The sequence below is a fragment of the Oncorhynchus masou genome, chromosome 5, assembly GCF_036934945.1.
Source record: "Oncorhynchus masou masou isolate Uvic2021 chromosome 5, UVic_Omas_1.1, whole genome shotgun sequence".
In the NCBI taxonomy this organism is placed as follows: Eukaryota; Metazoa; Chordata; class Actinopteri; order Salmoniformes; family Salmonidae; genus Oncorhynchus; species Oncorhynchus masou.
The window spans coordinates 67,662,243-67,682,419 of record NC_088216.1 but is presented as its reverse complement, the minus strand read 5'-3'; the positions used below and the strand labels follow the sequence as shown (position 1 = coordinate 67,682,419).

Below are 20,177 nucleotides of genomic sequence, written 5' to 3'. Positions count from 1 at the left end.
AACAGGGTTGACCTGATCTAGACCGAAGACTATCTCAGCCGCTAGGATCAACCTGTGTCAGGAATTATTTGTGCATTACATCAGTTATGTAAACATGAATTGTATTGGAATATACAGTACCAGTCAAAAGTTTGGACACACCTACTCATTTAAGGTTTTTTCTTTATTTCTTTACTATTTTCTACATAATATAATAATAGTGAAGACATCAAAACTTTGAAATAACACGTATAGAAAGGGAAAGGGGGATACCTGGTCAGTTGTACAACGGAATGCATTCAACTGAATTGTGTCTTCCGCATTTAACCCAAACCCTCTGAATCAGAGTGGTGCAGGTGGCTGCCTTAATCGACATCCACGGCTTCGGCGCCCGGGGAACTGTGGGTTAACTGCCTTGCTATTTTCCTATTTTCAATTGTCAGCTCGGGGATTTGATCCAGTAACCTTTTGGTTACTGGCCCAATGCTCTAACCACTAGGCTATCTAATGTAGTAACCAAAAAAAAGTGTTAAACAAATCTAAATATATTTTATATTTGAGGTTTTTCAAAGAAGCCACCCTTTGTCTTCATGACAGCTTTAAACACTCTTGGCATTCTCTCAACTAGTGTCATGGGGTAGTCACCTGGAATGCATTTCAATTAACAGGTGTGCTTTGTTAGAAATTAATTTGTGGAATTTCTTTCCTTTTTAATGTGTTTGAGCCAATCAGTTGTAGGGGTGGTACAAGGTAGGGATAGTCCTATTTGGTAAAATACCAAGTCCATATTACAGCAAGAACACCTCAAATAAGCAAAGAGAAACGACAGTCCATCATTACTTTCTGACATGGTCAGTCAATCCGGAAGTTTCTTCAAGTGCAGTAGCAAAAACCATCAAGCGATATGATGAAACTGGCTCTCATGAGGACCGCCACAGGAAAGGAAGACCCAGAGTTACCTCTGCTGCAGAGGATACGTTCCTTAGTGTTAACTGCACCTCAGATTGCAGCCCAAATAAATGCTTCACAGAGGTCAAGTAACAGACACATCTCAACATCAAATGTTCAGATGAGATTGCTTGAATCAGGCCTTCATGGTCGAATTGCTGCAAAGAAACCATTACTAAAGGACACCAATAAAAAGAAGAAGAGACTTGCTTGGGCCAAGAAACACGATCAATGGACATTAGACCGGTGGAAATCTGTCCTTTGGCCTGATGAGTCCAAATTTGAGATTTTTGGTTCCAACCAATGCAGAGTTGGTGAATGGATAATCTCCACATGTGTGGTTCCCAACGTGAAGCATGGAGGAAGAGGTGTGGGGGTCTGTGATTTATTTAGAATTCAAGGCACACTTAACAAGCCTGGCTACCACAGCATTCTGCAGCGATACGCCATCCCATCTGGTTTACACTTAGTAGGACTATCATTTGTTTTTCAACAGGACAATGACCCAACACACCTACAGGCTGTGTAAGGGCTACTTGACCAAGAAGGAGAGTGATGGAGTGCTGCATTCGATGACCAATGACCTGGCCTCCAAATCACCCATCCTCAACCCAATTGAGATGGTTTGGGATGAGTTGGACCGCATAGTGGAGGAAAAGCAGCCAACAAGTGCTCAGCATATATGGGAACTCCTTGAAGACTGTTGGAAAAGCATTCCAGGTGAAGCTGGTTAAGAGAATGCCAAGAGTGTGCAAAGCTGTCATCAAGGCAGAGGGTGGCTACTTTGAAACATCGAAAATACATTTTGATTTTAACACTTTTTTGGTTACTACATGATTCGGTATGTGTTATTTCATAGTTTTGATGTCTTCAGTATTATTCTATGTAGAAAATAGTAAAAATAAAGCAAAATACTGGAATGAGTTGGTGTGTCCAAACCTTTTACTGGTACTGTATATACACTGAATGAACAAAACATTAGGAACACCCTTTTGCCCTGAATTCATTATTTGGGGCATGGAATCTACAAGGTGTCGAAACCGTTCCACAGGGATGCTGGCTGATGTTGATTCTAATGCTTCCGTCAGTTGTCAATTTGGTTGGATGTCCTTTGGGTGGTGGACCATTCTTGATACACACAGGAAACTGTTGAGCGTGAAAAACCCAGCAGTGTTGCAGTTCTTGACAAACTCAAACCGATGCACCTGGTACCTACTACCATACCTCATTTCAAAGGCACTTAAATCTTTTGTCTTGCCAATTAACCATCTGAATGGTACACGTACACAGCCTCAATTGTCTCAAGGCTTAAAAAACCTTTAAACTTAATCTACACACTGATTGAAGTGGATTTAACAAGTGACATCAATAAGGGATCATAGCTTTCAACCTGGATTCACCTGGTCAGTCTGTCATGGAAAGAACAGGTGTTCCTAATGTTTTCTACCCTCAGTCCTTTTGCTAAAGGAAAGCCTATCACCATCACACTGTTTTTACATTTCAAGTGCTCTAGTCAGTTTGAACACCCCCACAATGTTGACAGGGCTGCTTCTCTGGGATGTGAGGGAACTTTCTAGTTCAGTCGTGCCTTTCACATACATCTGAAACATGCAAGAGTAATTCAAGTGTCAGAGGCTGTCACAATGTGTGTATGTTTGTCTGTGTGTTAGGGCTAAAAGCTCTCGCTACACTGCACTAACACATCACCCTGGACTGCTGTTTCATTAAGTGAGGGAGAATCAGGGGGAACGTCCGTGTAACCACGAGTCTTTGTCAACCTGCATGTTGGAGAAATTGGAACTATTTGTTCATGTTTTTTAGGCTGTTTTTATGGATGAAAGCCTTTTTCTGTAGAGCCATAGATGATTACACTGAGGCAAAATTGTTCTGCCAAGAAAACAGAGGTTTTTTTAAAGCATAGTTTGGGTTTGTGAGGGAGAGGGAGAGTTTGTATGTCTGTATTTTGGGCTGAGAGGTTGTGTGTGTGTGTTAGATCCCTATATTAGTGAGATAGGTAGATTTATTCAGAATCCTGCTGTTAAACACAGGGCTGTTAGGGAAGGAGATTTAGTAAGGAGGCTGATTCCAAAATAACTGCAGGGAGACTCAGCGCTCTCTCTCTCTCCTTTCACTTTCACTCTTGCTCTCTCTCGCCCTCCCCCTTCCCCTCTCTCTCTCTTGCACTCTCTCTGACTCTCTCTCCTTCCTCTCACTCTCCCCCCTTTCTCTCGCCCCCACTCCCCCTCTCTCTCCCCCTTCCTGTCTCTCTCCCCCTTCCTGTCTCTCTCCCCCTTCCTGTCTCTCTCCCCCTTCCACTCTCTCTCCCCCTTCCTCTCTTTCCTCCCCTTCCTCACTCTCTCCTCCCTTCATATCTCTCTCCCCTTTCTCCCTCTTCCCCCTTTCTCTCTCCCCTTTCTTTCTTTCTCTCTCTCCCCCCTTTCACTCTCCCTCCCCTTTCTCTGTCTCACTCTCCCCCTTTCTCTCACTCTCTTGCGCCCTCCCTCCCTCCTTTCTCTCACTCTCTTGCGCCCTCCCTCCCTCCTTTCTCTCACTCTCTCGCGCACTCCCTCCCTCCTTTCTCTCACTCTCTCTCGCTCTCTTTACCTCTCTCCCCTTCCTCTCTCTCTGTCTCGCTCTCCCCTTCCTCTCTCGCTTCCCCCCTCTATATCTCCCCTCTCTCTCTTCCCCTCCCTCTCTCTGCCCCATTCCTCTCTCTCCCACCCCTTCCTTCTTCTCTTGCTTTCTCTCGTACGCTCTCCTTCCTCTCTCTTTCGGTCTCTGCCTCACTCTCCCCCTTGCTCTCTCTCTTCCCCTTCTTTCGCTCTCTCTCTGTCTCCCTCCCCTTCCTTGCTCTCTTTCTCCTTCCTCTCTCATCCACCTTCCTCTCTCTCTTTCCCTTCTCTCTCTCTCTCCCTCTCCCTCCCTCCCTTCCTTCCTTCCTCTCTCTCTCACTCTCTTTCTCCTTCCTCTCTCGTCCACCTTTCTCTCTCTTCCCCCTTTCTTTCTCCCCCTTCTTCACTTTCTCTCTCAATTTCTCCCCCTTCCTCTCTCTTTTTATCTGCCTCTCTCCCCTCTTCCTCTCTTGCCCCCCTTCCTCGTTCTCTCTCTGCCTTTTTCTCTCTCTGCCTCTCTCCCCTTTCTCTCTCTCACTCCTGGCCTATCTTTGCCTCTCTCTCCACTTTCTCTCACTCTCTGCCTTGCTCTCTCTCTGCCTCTCTCTCCCCTTTCTCTCCCTCACTCCTGGCCTATCTCTCTCTCTCTCTCTCTCTCTCTCTCTCTGCCTCTCTCTCTCTCCCACTTCCTCTCACTCTCCCTCTCTCTCCCCTTCCTCTCTCTCCCCTTCCTCTCTCTCACCCCCTTTCTCTCTCTTTCTGCCTTTCTCTCTCACCTAATATAGTCTGCATTGTGATATAGTGTAAAAGCAACAAGGGAGAGATGGTGTGACCCTTACTCAGCCCCCTGGGTAGGCAGGCAGGGCTGAATTCTTCCTCCCATGACTTCTTCGATAAAATTGTCCTTTTCCCCTTCCATTCTCACAGTGGGAGAGACTGATCAGTGATACAGTTCAGTGCCTTCTGCGTCCTGAGTCCTGAATGTTTACAGAGGGGCAAAAAAAAGAAAAGGTTGCAAACTGCACTTAAGTGGAAAAACTGGGAGGGAAGAAGGGATAGAATATTGGAAAGAAGACAGTGGGAGAGAAGAAGGATGGGATGAGCGAAGCAGAAATTGAGGGAGGAAAAGAGAAGGATGGAGCCTGGGCTGCAGGCAGTTGACACTGGTGTGGAGAGAGGTCTATTTTAAGACATTGGGATTCATGGGCAGAGAGACGACTCATCAAACCCCGGGTCTCCCCAGCAATGACTACCCAGCAGAGTGGAATTAAACCCCTCGGCTCGGCCTCCACCTTGATTGGCCGGCCCAGCGTCTCAGGGGCTGTGGTCTGAATGGAGAGTTAAGCCAATGGAATCCAAGGGGACTAGTGGGGGAATGATGGATAGATGAGAGAGGAATTGAGCACAGTTTGTGCGGTTGTGACTGGAATAAAGAGCAGCGGGTAGGATCAGGCTAGGGGTGGTAGTTGGGCTGATAGCAGGGGGTAGGATCAGGCTTTGGGTGGTAGTTGGGCTGATAGCAGGGGCTAGGATCAGGCTAGGGGTGGTAGTTAGGCTGATAGCAGGGGCTAGGATCAGGCTAGGGGTGGTAGTTGGGCTGATAGCAGGGGCTAGGATCAGGCTAGGGGTGGTAGTTGGGCTGATAGCAGGGGGTAGGATCAGGCTAGGGGTGGTAGTTGGGCTGAGAGCAGGGGCTAGGATCAGGCTAGGGGTGGTAGTTGGGCTGATAGCAGGGGGTAGGATCAGGCTAAGGGTGGTAGCTGGGCTGATAGCAGGGGGTAGGATCAGGCTAGGGGTGGGTGCTGATAGCAGGGGCTAGGATAGCTAGGGGTGGTAGTTGGGGGGTAGGATCAGGCTAGGGGTGGTAGTTGGGCTGATAGCAGGGGCTAGGATCAGGCTAGGGGTGGTAGTTGGGCTGATAGCAGGGGGTAGGATCAGGCTAGGGGTGGTAGTTGGGCTGATAGCAGGGGCAGGGGCTAGGGGTGGTAGGATAGCAGGGGTGGTAGGCTGAGAGCAGGGGCTAGGATCAGGCTAGGGGTGGTAGTTGGGCTGATAGCAGGGGGAGGATCAGGCTAGGGGTGGTAGTTGGGCTGATAGCAGGGGCTAGGATCAGGCTAGGGGTGGTAGTTGGGCTGATAGCAGGGGCTAGGATCAGGCTAGGGTGGTAGTTGGGCTTGTAGGATCAGGCTAGGGTGGTAGTTGGGCTGATAGCAGGGGGTAGGATCAGGCTAGGGGTGGGGCTAGGGGGTGGTAGTTGGGCTGAGAGCAGGGGCTAGGATCAGGCTAAGGGTGGTAGCTGGGCTGAGAGCAGGGGCTAGGATCAGGCTAAGGGTGGTAGCTGGGCTGATAGCAGGGGCTAGGATCAGGCTACGGAGGGTTGTTGGAGAGAAATGAGGGGGTGGTTTGGAGTGGGGAGATGTTAGTTGTTACGTGTTTATTTAAGGGTTACATTCAACCATAGGTAATTAATCACACAAATGATGTCACATTGAGATAGAGTGCTGTGATTAGATGAGAGTCATGAGTGTACCACTCCATCCGGTCCAGGCTTCCATATGTCCCTGTTTGAGTAAATTATATCTTACCAGTGTAATAACGGCTTACGAAAGGTTTTGTGAAACTGCTCTTGTTTTTCTCCCTTTGTCTTCTGCATGCTTCAGTCTCCAGTCTCCTGACTCCCCCGCTCTCTCTTTCTCTCCTATTAGACTCCTCTAATGCATCACTACTGACCAACGCTGAGAAGATCGCCACTATAACAACCACTCACACGCCCCAGCAACAGGCTGCACCTGAACCCAAGTGAGAGGGATTCTGAGATTTGGAGTACCTAATTGACTAAGAACATGTATCTATGAGCAGTGATTTTTAACCTATATTTTGACATCTTTCTCATTCCAGAAACAACACCAAACCAAAACAGGAGTCCTCTTTTGAGTTCAAATCCCCTCAGGCCCCTCCTCCCCCCGCCCCAACAACACAACCTCCAGCCCAGGTAAGGACTTGTCCAACACCAACAAGGACTGCCCCATGCAGCCCAATACACAGCCTACAGCAATGTGTTCCCTTTAAGTGGTTGTCACACTAGGGAGATGCTTTATTCTGATACCATGTTGATAAGATCCTGTACAGAGCAGGGTGGGTGTTAGTCGGTGTCTGTGGCTCTGCGTGCCCTCTCAGCCCACCTCAAACCGCCCCCAGAGTCCAAACCATCTATGATTCATCTCACTCACCACCACTCTGGAGCTCCAATCTAATAGTTGCAACTGTCATCAAGGTGGCATTCATCCCCACACTGAAATACGAGCCGTCCCCAGGCACAAACATTATCAAGTCCAACCACCGGTGAATCACCAGTCTGACCTTGTCATGTGTGTGTTTGCGTGTGTGTGCGTTTCTCTCAGGATACTACGTTCTACTCAGTGGACTTGGAGAGGGAGAACAAAGGTTTTGGGTTCAGCCTGCGAGGAGGTCACGAGTACAACATGGACCTGTATGTGCTGAGGCTAGCCGAGGACGGAGCGGCCATACGCAACGGCAACATGAGTGTATGTATCAGCCCCATATAGGAGCGTTTTGAAATTTGAAGTTGATTCATCTACTCATTGATGTGGTTATATGTTATGCTGAATGCATAATACAAAATGTACAGTGCTGTTATGTATGCAATGCCCCACAAGCATGAATTGTTATTCTTTAAAGTCTGTATTATGTAAATATGATGTCCTATGTGCTCTCTTGTAGTTGTCAAGCTGTCATTTAACCTTTTAATTTGATGAATTGTCTAAAAGCTTAAGAGCGTCTCATTCCCCTGGGTCCTTTAGACAGAATGAAAGGGTTAATTGATTATCCTATATTATTTGTGAATATGTGAAGTGGAATTCCCTCAACAGAGAGAACACTGACAGATAACTTAAGGCTCAGAGAAAAACCTCTTCCTCTCTTGTAACATTGTGGATTTATAGAAATGTTTCCTTTACAGCAGTCAGAGCAGTTTTAACTATAATCTAACCTTCCCTCTCTGGCACCTCTTATGTTCCCTTCTGTCCCCTTTGTCCTGCTTTTTCCCTCCCCTCTGCATCCCCTCTGCCCTCTCTTCTCCTCATTGTCCCTTTTCTACCTATCCTCACCCAATGTCTCTCTGCCTCACCCTCTTTCCTTTATCTTCCCTTCTCCCTCTTCGTCCCTGACACACTCCCCCCTTCGGTGTCTTACCCAATATCTTCTACTACAATGTCTCCACCTCCCCCTCCTCCAATGTCTCCCCCTCTCCTCTCTGCCTCTCTCCTCTCTTCCTCAGGTGGGAGATGAGATCCTGGAGATCAACGGTGAGAGCACCAAGGGCATGAAGCATGCCCGCGCCATTGAACTGATAAAAGATGGTGGCCGTCATGCCCACCTGGTCCTCAAGAGGGGTGACGGCTCAGTGCCTGAATATGGTGGGTCAATCTACGAAAACATTCCCTTTTCCCCCGTCTTCACCCCCTGAGCACAATGGGGAGAGGGACAGGTTGGGGTGCGAGAGGAACCCTGTCTCCTGTCCTGCTCTGTCCTGTCCTGCGCTCCTGGCTCGGGACCTTCCACTGACTGCCACTGTCTACTGGGTGCGTCTGGTTCTACTCTGGGTGCTCTCTTCGGGTCTGGGTCAACTGCTGTCACCTTTTAACCTTGTGCTGTGTGTCACTGAGTGGGGCGTGGCTTGGGTAGCAGGGCGTGGCTTGGGGAGCAGGGCATTCTGGCATTCCCCAAGAATGAAAGGGGTCTATGGACCCATTGATAAAATAAAAACAATGAAAGAACTGTGAGGAGAGGGATAAAAATCTTATCTTAAAGATTTAGTGTTTCTAAATGTGGATATGTTTATTGATTCTCAGAGTCCTTGCTGAATGATATTTTTAGGGTTGAAAAAAAAATAAACGGAGAAATGCTCTCTGGTTGCATCTCCAAGCTTTGATATGACGTTATCAACATATTTATCATATTTATTGATGGTGAATGTAAGCTTCTGAGTTTAGGACTTCAGTTGAGAAATTAGAGCATTCTAATACTTTCTACCATTTCATTGGGAAATTCACAATACTTTGTTTGATATATTCAAAAATCCACAGATTTATTCTCATCTACTGTAACTGTCATTGGGAAGCTGTGATTCTTGAGACTGCACTCATTCCTGACAATTCAATTCCATTCAGCTCCACTTCTACAGAAATGTTTGTACATGTACAGAGCCATGATCATGATCAACCCACATATTCATCTAGAAAGTATATGGCTGCATGAAGTTGTCAGTGTAAATCCAAATGTTTTTTTTCTGAATTTTTTTGTTGATTTTCCATAATATTTATGGAATATTTCATTTTAATTGTATTGATCTGTTGATTGATAGTCACAATTCATCTTAATGCATTCTTGATTTCTATTCATGTGATTTTTTGAGCTGAGAATATCTTATGTTTGTCCTGCACCAATATGACATCTCTGTGAGGTTGTATATTTTTTACTATTTTTCGTGCTTTTAGTTTCCACCATTTGACATTTCATTTCTGCAATGTAAACGGCTTCATACGGTGTTGTGTGTGCATCTCGCTGTCTCTATGGGGTTGGGGTCTCTGTGTGTGTGAATCTCTGTGAGTGTGTGCTGGGTTCCAGGACTTTCTCTGTAACTGATTGTTTTTTCCTCAAGGGTTGTGTTTTTTTCTGGACTGTCTCTTTCTCCGAATGATTAAATGATCAAATAAACACCTTTTCCATTGGACAAGAATTCTTCTTCTGCCTATTGTTGTAGGATCTAAACCCTGTTGCCTTTCTCTTCTCTCTGTTTGATCTACCTCTCCTTTTGTTTCACTGGGCTCTTTCTTCCTTCAGCGATGGTTGCTCCCCATCTCACCGCATGTATGAGATCATCTAATGACAAGCTGGGAGATCCTAGTTCCTACCAAAATCAGACTATGGTTTGTAGCTGTCCTCTCTCTCTCTCTCTCCGGTCTCTCTCTCTCTCTCTCTGGTCTCTCTCTCTCTCTGATCTCTCTCTCTCTCTCTCTGGTCTCTCTCTCTCCAGTCTCTCTCTCTCTCCGGTCTCACTCTCTCTCCGGTCTCTCTCTCTCTCTGGTCTCTCTCTCTCTCTCTGGTCTCTCTCTCTCTCCGGTCTCTCTCTCTCTGGTCTCTCTCTCTCTCCGGTTTCTCTCTCTCCAGTCTCTCTCTCTCACTCTCTCTCTCCGGTCTCTCTCTCTTGCCGTGCCTCTGCTCCATGCATAAGAATCCATTCACCCAGAATGCATTGCCAATACCGCCGCCTCTGTTGTCATGTTGACCAGTTGGAATGGATTCATACATACCACATCTTGCATATAACCTCTGGGAACGGCGTGTCCACTGCTGACATGCCGAAGCTTTTGTTCGATTCATGTCACGTTACTTTGGTGATAGTGATTGTGGGACAATGGTAAAAGTTTTTCTCTCCTAGAAATTTTCTCAGCCAATCAATCAAGTAGAGTTACTATGACTTTTAGAAGCTGTCTTGTGACACTTCGATTACCATCCATGTGGTTTATTCACTGATCTGGTGAGATGGTTAAAGTCAGGTAAGAACCAATAGAACTGCAGTCATTTTAATTAGGATCAGTAGTCTCCTTGATTAGTCTCTAAAACAATTCCATGCACCCTCTATCCATGGTGTTGAGCCCACTCCCAGCAGTCTTTATAGAGTGCAATCTGTGAAAATAATGAGCAACCACGTTCTTCCTGAAACCAAACATGCTCATTCATTATTTACATCATTACTCAATTCAGAAACTCATCTTGGTTTTGTTAGTTGCATTACATATTGATATAACATCAAAGGCAGAGCATGAGTGAGAGCATGAGTGAGCATGAATTAGTCATGTCAAACAATCCAAATCAGCATCAACACCACGCAGCATCGTAATCAAACCATTGGTCCAACCATCAGCTGAGCCCCCTTCAGCTCCATAAAGCCAGACGCCACCCTAGGCTCCTTGCCTGGGGACAGGTTGTTGTGGAGAACGTCTCCGGGCTTTGGCTGTTCCACCAGTCCTCGCACAGTACATTGCTGCTTTTGGCTCATACATAGCAATACTAATATCTAACCATCAGCTGTGGCTGTGCATCCAAATGAAGAATTTAGCCGTGTTTGTTTGCTGACATCACCTTTACAATTGGCAGTATTACTAATAATGTTAGATGCCTGGTTATTGGTCAGGGAGTCTGTGAGAGCATTGTGTTTCATCCAGAACCCTGTGTTGTATGTCATGTTCTGTTCCAGACCCCAGCATCGACGGTGCCGGCCCAGCCGCAGGGGTACAAAACGCTTCGGAAGTGAGCACTCTGCCCCACAACAACACACCATCGGACACCAACACACCAGACCCTCACAAACCATCACGGAGCAAGGACAAGAAGGGCCACCACCATTCCAAACACAGACACCGCTCCCCGGACAAGAAGAGCAAGAGCAAGGGAGGGGCGTCTGGGGAGACAGGGGCCTCCTCCAATCAGTCCAAGAGAAAGGGTGATAAGAGCAAGAGGTCTGGTGGGGGTAACCACGGCACTCAGCAACACCACAACAACAATAGCGGCCACCGCCACCGGAGACACCGCTCCCCTGATAGGGGTCGTAGCCGGGCCCGCAGCGCAGAGAAAACCCTGGACAGTAGACAAAGCCAAGGGCACAGAGAGAGGGAAGGCCGCTCTCCTGACCGGCACCACACCCACCGCCAGCGCTCTCCCTACAGGTCCCCTCGGCGCAATCGGTCACCCTATGGCCACCGCTCTCCCTATGGTCACCGGTCACCCTACCACTCACGCCACCACTCCCCCACCCGCTACCACCGCACCCAATCATCAGACCCCTACCGGCAGCCCTCCCCATACAGACTGAGGGGCCGGGAGCCAGAGAGGCCCAGCGGGGGGATGGCACCAGTGCTGAGGAATCCTCCTGGCCCTGTGCCCAGCCCCTATCGTGAGGAGAGTGTGCTGCGGGAGCCTCCATCCCTGGACCGGCTCAACAGGGAGGCCACGCTGCTGAGGGAATCCAGGGAGGAGCGCCTGTTTGAGGAGGATAGCCTTCTGCTGAGGGCATCCACCCTGCAGCGTGACTACAGAGGAGATGGCCTGTTATCTGCTGCTGCCCGTGGCCAGAGAGGAGAGACCATGCCCAGGGTCCATACCCCCGAGTCCGACAGCGCCTACAAGCGGTACAGCTCACTGCTGAGGGGCCGCTCGCCTGAGAGGGTGGAGAGAGAGGCACGCTACGCCCCCAGAGAGGAGTCCCCAGACCCCCGATACAGAGTTCAGAGTCTGGGCCGAAACATCTCACCTGTCAGGAGCTTCATAGAGCTGGAGGAGGAGGGAGCAACAGCACCCAGGCTGAAGGAGTCTTACAGCACACTCAAGTCTGACATCAGCCGTGCTTCCAAAGCGCCTCCGGAGCCCAAGCGGAAGGCTTACAAAGACAGCCCCAAAGATCTGAGCATCTGATGGGACGTCGGCTGTAACACAACCAGTCCCCCCCCCTCTGACCGCTCCACGGCACCATGGTTCCCTCTCACCACTCAGCTCTACTCTTCATACAACAGAACATACCTGGACCCTGGATGAACCTAAATTATTGATTATATTACATTCCTGCGTTCCTACTGGACAGTGATTCCAAAACCTACAAACTTTTAATGGCAGAAGTACAATATCTTATTTTTTTCTTTTTAGTTTTTTTGGGGTCGTTTTTCTGTGATTTTGTTAAGCATTGTACATTCATCAGAATTTTACAGAAAATGTAAAACCACAAAAAAACAATGATGTGCCTAACAGTTCCATTAATGAGCGTATTTTTGTTTTGTTTTTGTTTAATATGAGACGGCCGTTTTCCCAGCCATATGTCTGATGACTGGTATGTATTTTTCCACTGAGCCCAAGGAGGCAGGCAGCACACAGTTCCAGTGACTGGTGCCACCCACACAGATGCTGTGCATGTCTTTTTTCTTTCTCTCCCCCAGTGCCACTGTTTTTTAGACATTTGACCAGACTATAGCACAAGCCTGCATTTGTTTGTATATTTTTGACTGCAGTATGTGTACATTGATGGGATCAAAACGAATGAAGGGAAATAAAGTTAAACTACGATGGTGATGATGATCATGTTAAAATAAAAATAATATATTAAACATATCTTCAGTGTCCCTATGTTGGTATTCTTGTATTGTAATTGATCAGTGTGGGAATGTGAAGTTTTGATGTGAGTCTGTCTTACAACCTCATGAGATTCATAAGATATAATATTGAAGATAGGGCAGAATGGTAGATTAATGATATAGTATAATATTTCAAACAAAGTAAAAGTATGGTTTACTTTGATCTGTCTGTTTATAAACCAGTGTGGTCCTTTTCCCTTTATTCTTCAAATGAGAGAGGAAGAAAGTGTCTGAAGTCAAGACGATGACAGGAGCCAGTGGATGAGAACACCAAGGTCATGTTCTCTTCTTCCCAGACCACAGAAAGACAGAACGACAGATGGTAGATGCAGACAGAGGCCAGTCAGTCAGGTGACCTGTGGAGGCCACTCAGAAGAGCTTTTCCTCTAAGAAACCTGTCAGCTGTCAGCTTCTGGCTGGACAGATTGACAAAGAAATTGTTAGACATACCATATTAAATATCTTGTCATGGCCTGATCAATAACGTTGTTTCATAATGAAGCCAGACAATTTGAAAAGGTGCTTGGATAATAAGCCTTAAAATATTGTCTGAATTGCAAATCCTTTCCAGTATTATTCTTTTACTTTTGAATAACTATGGGTCTGGGTCTGTTTAACTAGAATATATTTTAGGAACATGCCAGTTTCTTTTAAGAATACTTTTCTCCTAAAAGAAAGTACCACATTGATGGTTGTTTTTTAAATATTTTCTGTAGATGCCATAACATATATGATAAAGATGGTGCCAAAGAATATGGCTAATGTTTTACATTCTCCCAACAAATTGTGCTATTTGGTTAGTTTTTTTGTGTAACTTATTTTTTAAACGTATTGTGTACATAATGTTGTTGCTACCATCTCTTATGACTGAAAAGAACTTCTGGACATTAAAACAGCGATTGCTCACCTGGAACTGGAAGGAAGTTTTTAACGAGTCTGACGAGAAGGATATCCTGCTTTCACTGGAACAGGCCCAGATCCCCACCTTTTGCATGAAGAAAAGACGCAGGAAAAGGGGCCGCAGATCGGGCAGCCTTCTGAAGATCCGTAGGCGAGCGACTAAACTCCTACTGTCAACCGTTCTTGTAACATGCAATCATTGGAAAATAAAATGAATGACCTGCAATTATGATCCTACCAATGGGACATTAAAAACTTTAACATCTTATGTTTCACAGAGACGTGGCTGAACGAACATGGGACAATATAGAGCCAGCGGCATTTTACATGCACAGATAGAACAGAGACACTACCTCTGGTAAGTTGAGGGGTGGGCGTGTGTCTATTTCTCAATAACAGCTGGTGCGCAATGTCTAATAGGCATTGCTCGCCTGAGGTAGAGTACCTTATAATATGCTATAGACCACACTATCTACCAAGAGAGTTCTCATCGATATTATTCATAGCAGTCTATTTACCACCACAGAATGAAGCTGGCACTAAGACCGCTCTAAACCAACTCTGTAAGGCCATAAGCAAAGAATAAAATGCTCACCCAGAAGCAACGCTCCTAGTGGCCAGGGACTTTGATGCAGGCAAACTTAAATCAGTTATACCAAATTTTTACCAGCATGTCACATGTGCAACCAGAGACAAAAAAAATCCAAGACCACCCTTACTCCACAAATTAATACATAAAGTGCCTTATGAAAATATTCAGTACCTTTGACCTTCTCCACATTGTTATGTTTCAGCCTTATTCTAAAATGGATTGAATAAATGTTTTTTCCTACTAAATGGAGTTTTGGATTTACATACAGAGTAATACAAAATGCTCTAAGACCTGGTTGAAACAACGAATTCAATCAAGTCTCCAGAGGCAATACACTCCCCTCTCCTCATCCCCCCTCCCTCTATCGCTCCCTGAGTCTTCATCAAATATTGAACCAGTGTCTTGTATTGCTGCTGCTACCCAGTATGGATAACCAATGACAGTTGACAATTCATCATGGCTGTGTCTGTGCGCTGAGGAAGACATGGAAATGAAATCTGTAATAATGATATCACAGCAGCAGCCCAAAGTCTGGGCTCCAGTTGAGGGGCTCTGTGACCTTGGAGCCTCTCTCTCCCGTCACCATGGAAACACACGAACGGTTCAATCCTGTTGAGTCAAACCTGACTGGAGCTAAGATGACAGACATGTTCTGTATGTAGCAGACATGCATGCAAGAAAGACGGCACGTAATATATGTTTTGACAAAGTGATGCACTAGATTTTTGGACAATTGTAGGCCTGTGTGTGGGTTTATATTTAGTTTAGATTCAATTTGACAGAATCCGTGTGTGTGTGTGTGTGTGTGTGTGTGTGTGTGTGTGTGTGTGTGTGTGTGTGTGTGTGTGTGTGTGTGTGTGTGTGTGTGTGTGTGTGTGTGTGTGTGTGTGTGTGTGTGTGTGTGTGTGTGTGTATTTTCATGCCAATTGTAATTTGTAACATGTTGCACAGGTAAGTCTGCAGGCAAGGGGAAATGTAAAAGGGATCATGTTGCCTTATCAGGTTAATGTCTTGCGCACCATAACCTTTACATTACTGTCATGTCTTAATGTGTAAATTCTTCTTCAGATCTGATACCTTTGCACTTGATAGCCTACAGGGCGACCTCAGATGAAAGTCTTGACTCAACTACTGAAATCTCCATCAATCTCTGTAAATCCTTCATCCTTTACCTGTGGTAATCTCACCACCACTCTGTCCAGAGAAAAACATACCAGACGGGACTGAATGAAGAATGCTTTATATTAATATTACTATTACTATTATTGTTATGACTCTCTCCAGACAAAATACATACAGGACCAGACAGGACTTAATGCAGAATACTTTTATTCTATAAGATATAGATACATTGCCTTCAGAAAGTATTCAGACCCCTTAACTTTTTCCACATTTTGTTACATTACAGCCTTATTCTAAAATGTATTAAATAAAATAAAAATCCTCAGCAATATACACACAATACCCCATAATGACAAAGCAAAAACAGGTTTTTATACATTTTTGCAAATGTATAAATAATAATAAACAGAAAGACCTTATTTAGACCCTTTGCTATGAGCTTGGGTGCGTCCTGTTTCCATTGATCATCCTTGAGATGTTTCTACAACTTGGAGTCCACCTGTGGTAAATTCAATTGATTGGACATGATTTGGAAAGGCACTCACCTGTCTACATTTATTTTTTATTTTACTAGGCAAGTCAGTTAAGAACAAATTCTTATTTTCAATGACAGCCTGGGAACAGTGGGTTAACTGCCTGTTCAGGGGCAGAATGACAGATTTGTACCTTGTCAGCTCAGGGATTTGAACTTGCAACCTTTGGATTACTAGTCCAACGCTCTAACCACTACCCTGCCTTGCCGCCCCATAATTCCACAGTGCATGTCAGAGCAAAAACCAAGCCATGAGGTTGAAGGAATTGTCCGTAGAGTTCCGAGATAGGATTGTGTTGAGGCACATATCTGGAGAAAGGTACCAAAACATTTCTGCAGAATTGAAGGTCCACAAGAACACAATGGCCTTGATCATTCTTAAATGGAAGAAGTTTGAGGCCAACAAGACTCTTCCTAGAGCTGGACGCATGGCCAAATTTAGCAATCGGGGGAGAAGGGTCTTGGTCCGGGAGGTGACCAAGAACCCAATGGTTACTCTGACAGAGCTCTAGAGTTCCCCTGTGGAGATGGGAGAACCTTCCAGAAGGACAACCATCTCTGCAGCACTCCACCAATCAGACCTTTAAGGTAGAGTGACCAAGTGGAAGCCCCTCCCCAGTAAATGGCACATGACAGCCCGCTTGGAGTTTGCCAAAGGCACATAAAGACGTTCAGATCATGAGTAACAAGATTCTCTGATCTGATGAAACCAAGATTGTACACTTTGGCCTGAATGCCAAGCAAAGTACAGAGAGTTTCTTTATGAAAACCTGCTCCGGAGCTCGCATGACCTCAGACTGGGGCGAAGGTTCACCTTCCAACAGGAGAACGACCGTCAGCACACAGCCAAGACAAAGCAGGAGTGGCTAAATGAGAAGTCTCTGAATGTCCTTGAGTGGCACATTCAGAGTCCGGGCTTGAACCGTAGCAAACTTCTCTGGTTAGACCTGAAAATAGCTGTGCAGCAACACTCCCCATCCAACCTGACAGAGCTTGAAAGGATCTGCAGAGAAGAATGGGGGAATCTCCCCAAGAAGACTCGAGGCTGTAATCGATGCCAAAGATGCTTCAACAAAGTACTGAGTAAAGGGTCTGAATACTTATGTATGTAAATGTGATATTTCAGTTTTTTATTTTAATATATTAGCAAAAAAAATCAAAAACCTGGAAAAGTCAAGGGGTCTGTATACTTTCCGAAGGCACTGTACATACTTCCAACAAAAACAGGTAGAAACAATGTAGATGTTAACATGTTCTCTGAAAGCAAATTATCATTTTTCTGTTATTTCAGCAGGTGCGTGTTTCAGTAAAATATAGGCCATTTTTATAAATGTTTTAATGAACAGTTCTACTCTTTCAACTTGTAAGATCACTTCAGTACACTGTAAATTGTTGTTGTTTCAACTTGAAAAGATAACTTACACCACTGACTTGCAATTGTTAGCTACATCAACTCTTACATTATAAGATACAAGTGATTGGGGTCACCATTCTTTTTAAATTGAAGCACTGAAGATTTCTTATAGTGTAAAGACTTTATAAAAAATCCTAAGTATTTTAACTTTAAAAAATGAGTTACTCCTCTGACTTAAAAGTTAAGTTGTATCAACTGGCTTCTTGTACTGTAACTAATATTTGTTTTTCTCAGATAAAACAAATGTTTACGGCAGTGAAGTATACACAGAAATTACTGTATACTGAGACGTGCATCTACAGACATACGTTGAAACTAACTAGAATGTATAAAGTGTCTTATGCAGGTCAAACTTTTCCATAACCTGAGGAGACGGAAGCAGCCATCTTATGCAGAAAACACTGAGCTGGAGGACACAGAGGAGGCTTCTGTCTTGGAGGTGGCGGTGGAGGCTCCCTCCTCCTCATCCAAGAGGTTTCTGCAGGACAGGGTAGTGATCATGCAGCGGCAGAACTGCTTGTTCATCAAAATATAGATATGGGAGTTGGACAGCGCTGAGTTTTTGACAAAAAAGCCGGAACTGTCATGAACAAGGGTCCGAAGGTGAGTCACTGATGGGTGAAGGCGTACACGGCAATACTGGAGTAGGGCACCCAGCACAACAGGAAGGAGTTGACCATCATGATGACCATGTTGGTGACCTCCCTCTCAGCCCTCTGGGTGGTTTCAGCAGCATCTTGGATGGAGCAGAACAGGTTGCCATTGCAGAAGGAGATGACCAGGGGAATGATGAAGTGGCAGAAGAACATGCTGATGACATAGGAATCTTTATTGATCCCTGAGGTCTGAGTGTAATCGTCAAAACTGCATGAGCATTGCATGCCCTTCGGAATGTAAGGTCACCAGCCGAACAGAGGGGGCACGGAACAAGCGGCAGCGATCACCCAGGTGAATGCCACCATCAATATGGCATGGCTCTCCCTGAAGCGCAAGTTTACAATAGGCTTTGCAGACAACCAACCTCCTTTCGCTACACAGCACCACCAGAGCCCAGAGGGCGATCGGACCGCCGTGGGTAGTGCAGAAGCCCTCAATGATGTAGCTGGTGAGGCCGAAGACGAAGTAGCCATTCATGGAGGTGTAGAGTGTGGTGCTGAAGCCGCCGAACATCGTGACGAGATCAGCCACATTCAGGTTGAGCAGGATTTAGTTGAGGGCCGTCCACTGCTTCTTGTGCTCGATGGTGACTTAGAATATAAGGAAGTTGATGGTGAGGCAGGTGATGATGAGGAAGAACATGTATGCGAGTATACATGCGTGGGCTCAGAGATCAGCCAGCTAGTACTGAGGGTACTCCGAACCATATATTGAGAGTTTGGCCAGGTTTTAGAACAGACACCATGATGTAACAATTCAATTCCATACGAAATGATGCACTCTAAATAAGCAGAACTGAGCTGCGAATTTAAGACAATTTTATTGATTAGAACTGGGATCATTTGTATCCAAGTCAGTACTGTGTTGTGATCATAGATATCCTATTAAGTTAAATTGGTATTCTAATTCCTAATTCTATGGTTGTGTTCTGAAAACTGTCAAAAGTAAACAGCACAAAGCAGAAGCGTCAATTATCACTTAGCAATGGCTATGGAGGAGAAAGTGGTGCTCTCGGAACGTTCAGAAAGAAAGCGCATTGGCCCAGCTCTCTATATACAGGTATATGACTCTGAGGGTACTCAGAAGGCCTCCGCACCACTCCTGTAAGCGTTGGACATGGGGATGTAGAATTTGGGTCCCTCTGTGCCTTCCATGGCTACTGTGTGTGTACAGTCTGTGTATGTATGTTAGTAACCCTTATAAAGGAGCTCACCTGATTGCCAGGACTGATGTGACAGCAGAAATGTATAAATTGATCAATAATCCAATGCTGCTATTCAGAGACAAGCAACTCATCAGGATATTTGGGTAATAATGTCCATCATCATTAATCCAAATGTGCTCTGAACTCGCTACTCATCGGGTTATTCACATTATTATGGCCATTAGGGATATTATTATGGCTATGAGTGGCTACCTATCAATCATCATTAGTATCATTAGTCCAAATTGACAAGTCGTAATCTGGAGCTGGGGGGTGGATCTTAATCTCTACTCTGTGGTTTGGAATATATACTGAGAGTTAATCAAACAAATACACAGTTGAAGCCTGCATGTTGCTTTATCCCACTCACTTTTTTTTCACAACTGTGCTTTTTTTATTGTCAATGTTTATTGTCAACAGTTGAACAGCATTTGTTTGTAATATAATAGGATGCTGGCTAAAATATTTATTTTGTGATGGTTTATTTTGAGAAATGAAATACCACCTGTTGTCCACACATTCTGGGTTAGCAACATCAATTAGGTATCCCCATAGGGAGTTTGAATATTGTGTTTAATTACAGTACAATGCACCTAATTTCTCCTGGTAGGGAATAAAGCTCAGTCAGTCTTTGTAGCATGAAAATTACAGGGAGGTCACCCGTGATACAAATCAGGATTAGACATCCATGTCTGAGGACGTCGGGAGATGATGTGGAAAACGGCAACTAGGGGCAACAGTGAACACTGTTACCTTCAAGAAGGTTTCGTTTATGCTAGGGTGTTGTGGACTAGGGTATTGTGGACTAGGGTATTGTGGACTGGGGTGTTGTGGACTGGGGTGTTGTGGACTAGGGTGTTGTGGACTAGGGTGTTGTGGACTAGGGTGCTGTGGACTAGGGTGTTGGGGACTAGGGTGTTGTGGACTAGGGTTTTGTGGACTAGGGTGTTGTGGACTGGGGTGTTGTGGACTAGGGTGTTGTGGACTGGTGTGTTGTGGACTGGGGTGTTGTGG

General features: G+C 45.4%; 1 protein-coding gene and 1 pseudogene across 11 annotated transcripts in view; one reads left to right on the top strand and one right to left on the bottom strand.

The window, feature by feature from the left end:
• Window positions 1–12,719, top strand: part of LOC135540135 (membrane-associated guanylate kinase, WW and PDZ domain-containing protein 1-like) — a 175,182-nt gene extending 162,463 nt beyond the window's left edge. For 9 of the 11 annotated variants that reach the window (XM_064966546.1, XM_064966544.1, XM_064966542.1 and 6 more), the window contains 5 exons: window positions 6,245–6,338; window positions 6,438–6,531; window positions 6,941–7,084; window positions 7,837–7,975; window positions 10,819–12,719. In XM_064966546.1, the coding sequence (XP_064822618.1) occupies window positions 6,245–6,338; window positions 6,438–6,531; window positions 6,941–7,084; window positions 7,837–7,975; window positions 10,819–12,032 (1,685 nt within the window). In that variant the 3' untranslated portion in view covers window positions 12,033–12,719. Of the gene's footprint in view, window positions 1–6,244; window positions 6,339–6,437; window positions 6,532–6,940; window positions 7,085–7,836; window positions 9,281–10,818 lie in introns of those variants that run through there. The other 2 variants (XM_064966552.1, XM_064966550.1) reach the window with 1 other exon arrangement.
• Window positions 12,720–17,689: 4,970 nt separating this feature from the next.
• On the bottom strand, window positions 17,690–19,113 carry LOC135540134 (rhodopsin-like; annotated as a pseudogene).
• Window positions 19,114–20,177: the final 1,064 nt, after the last annotated feature.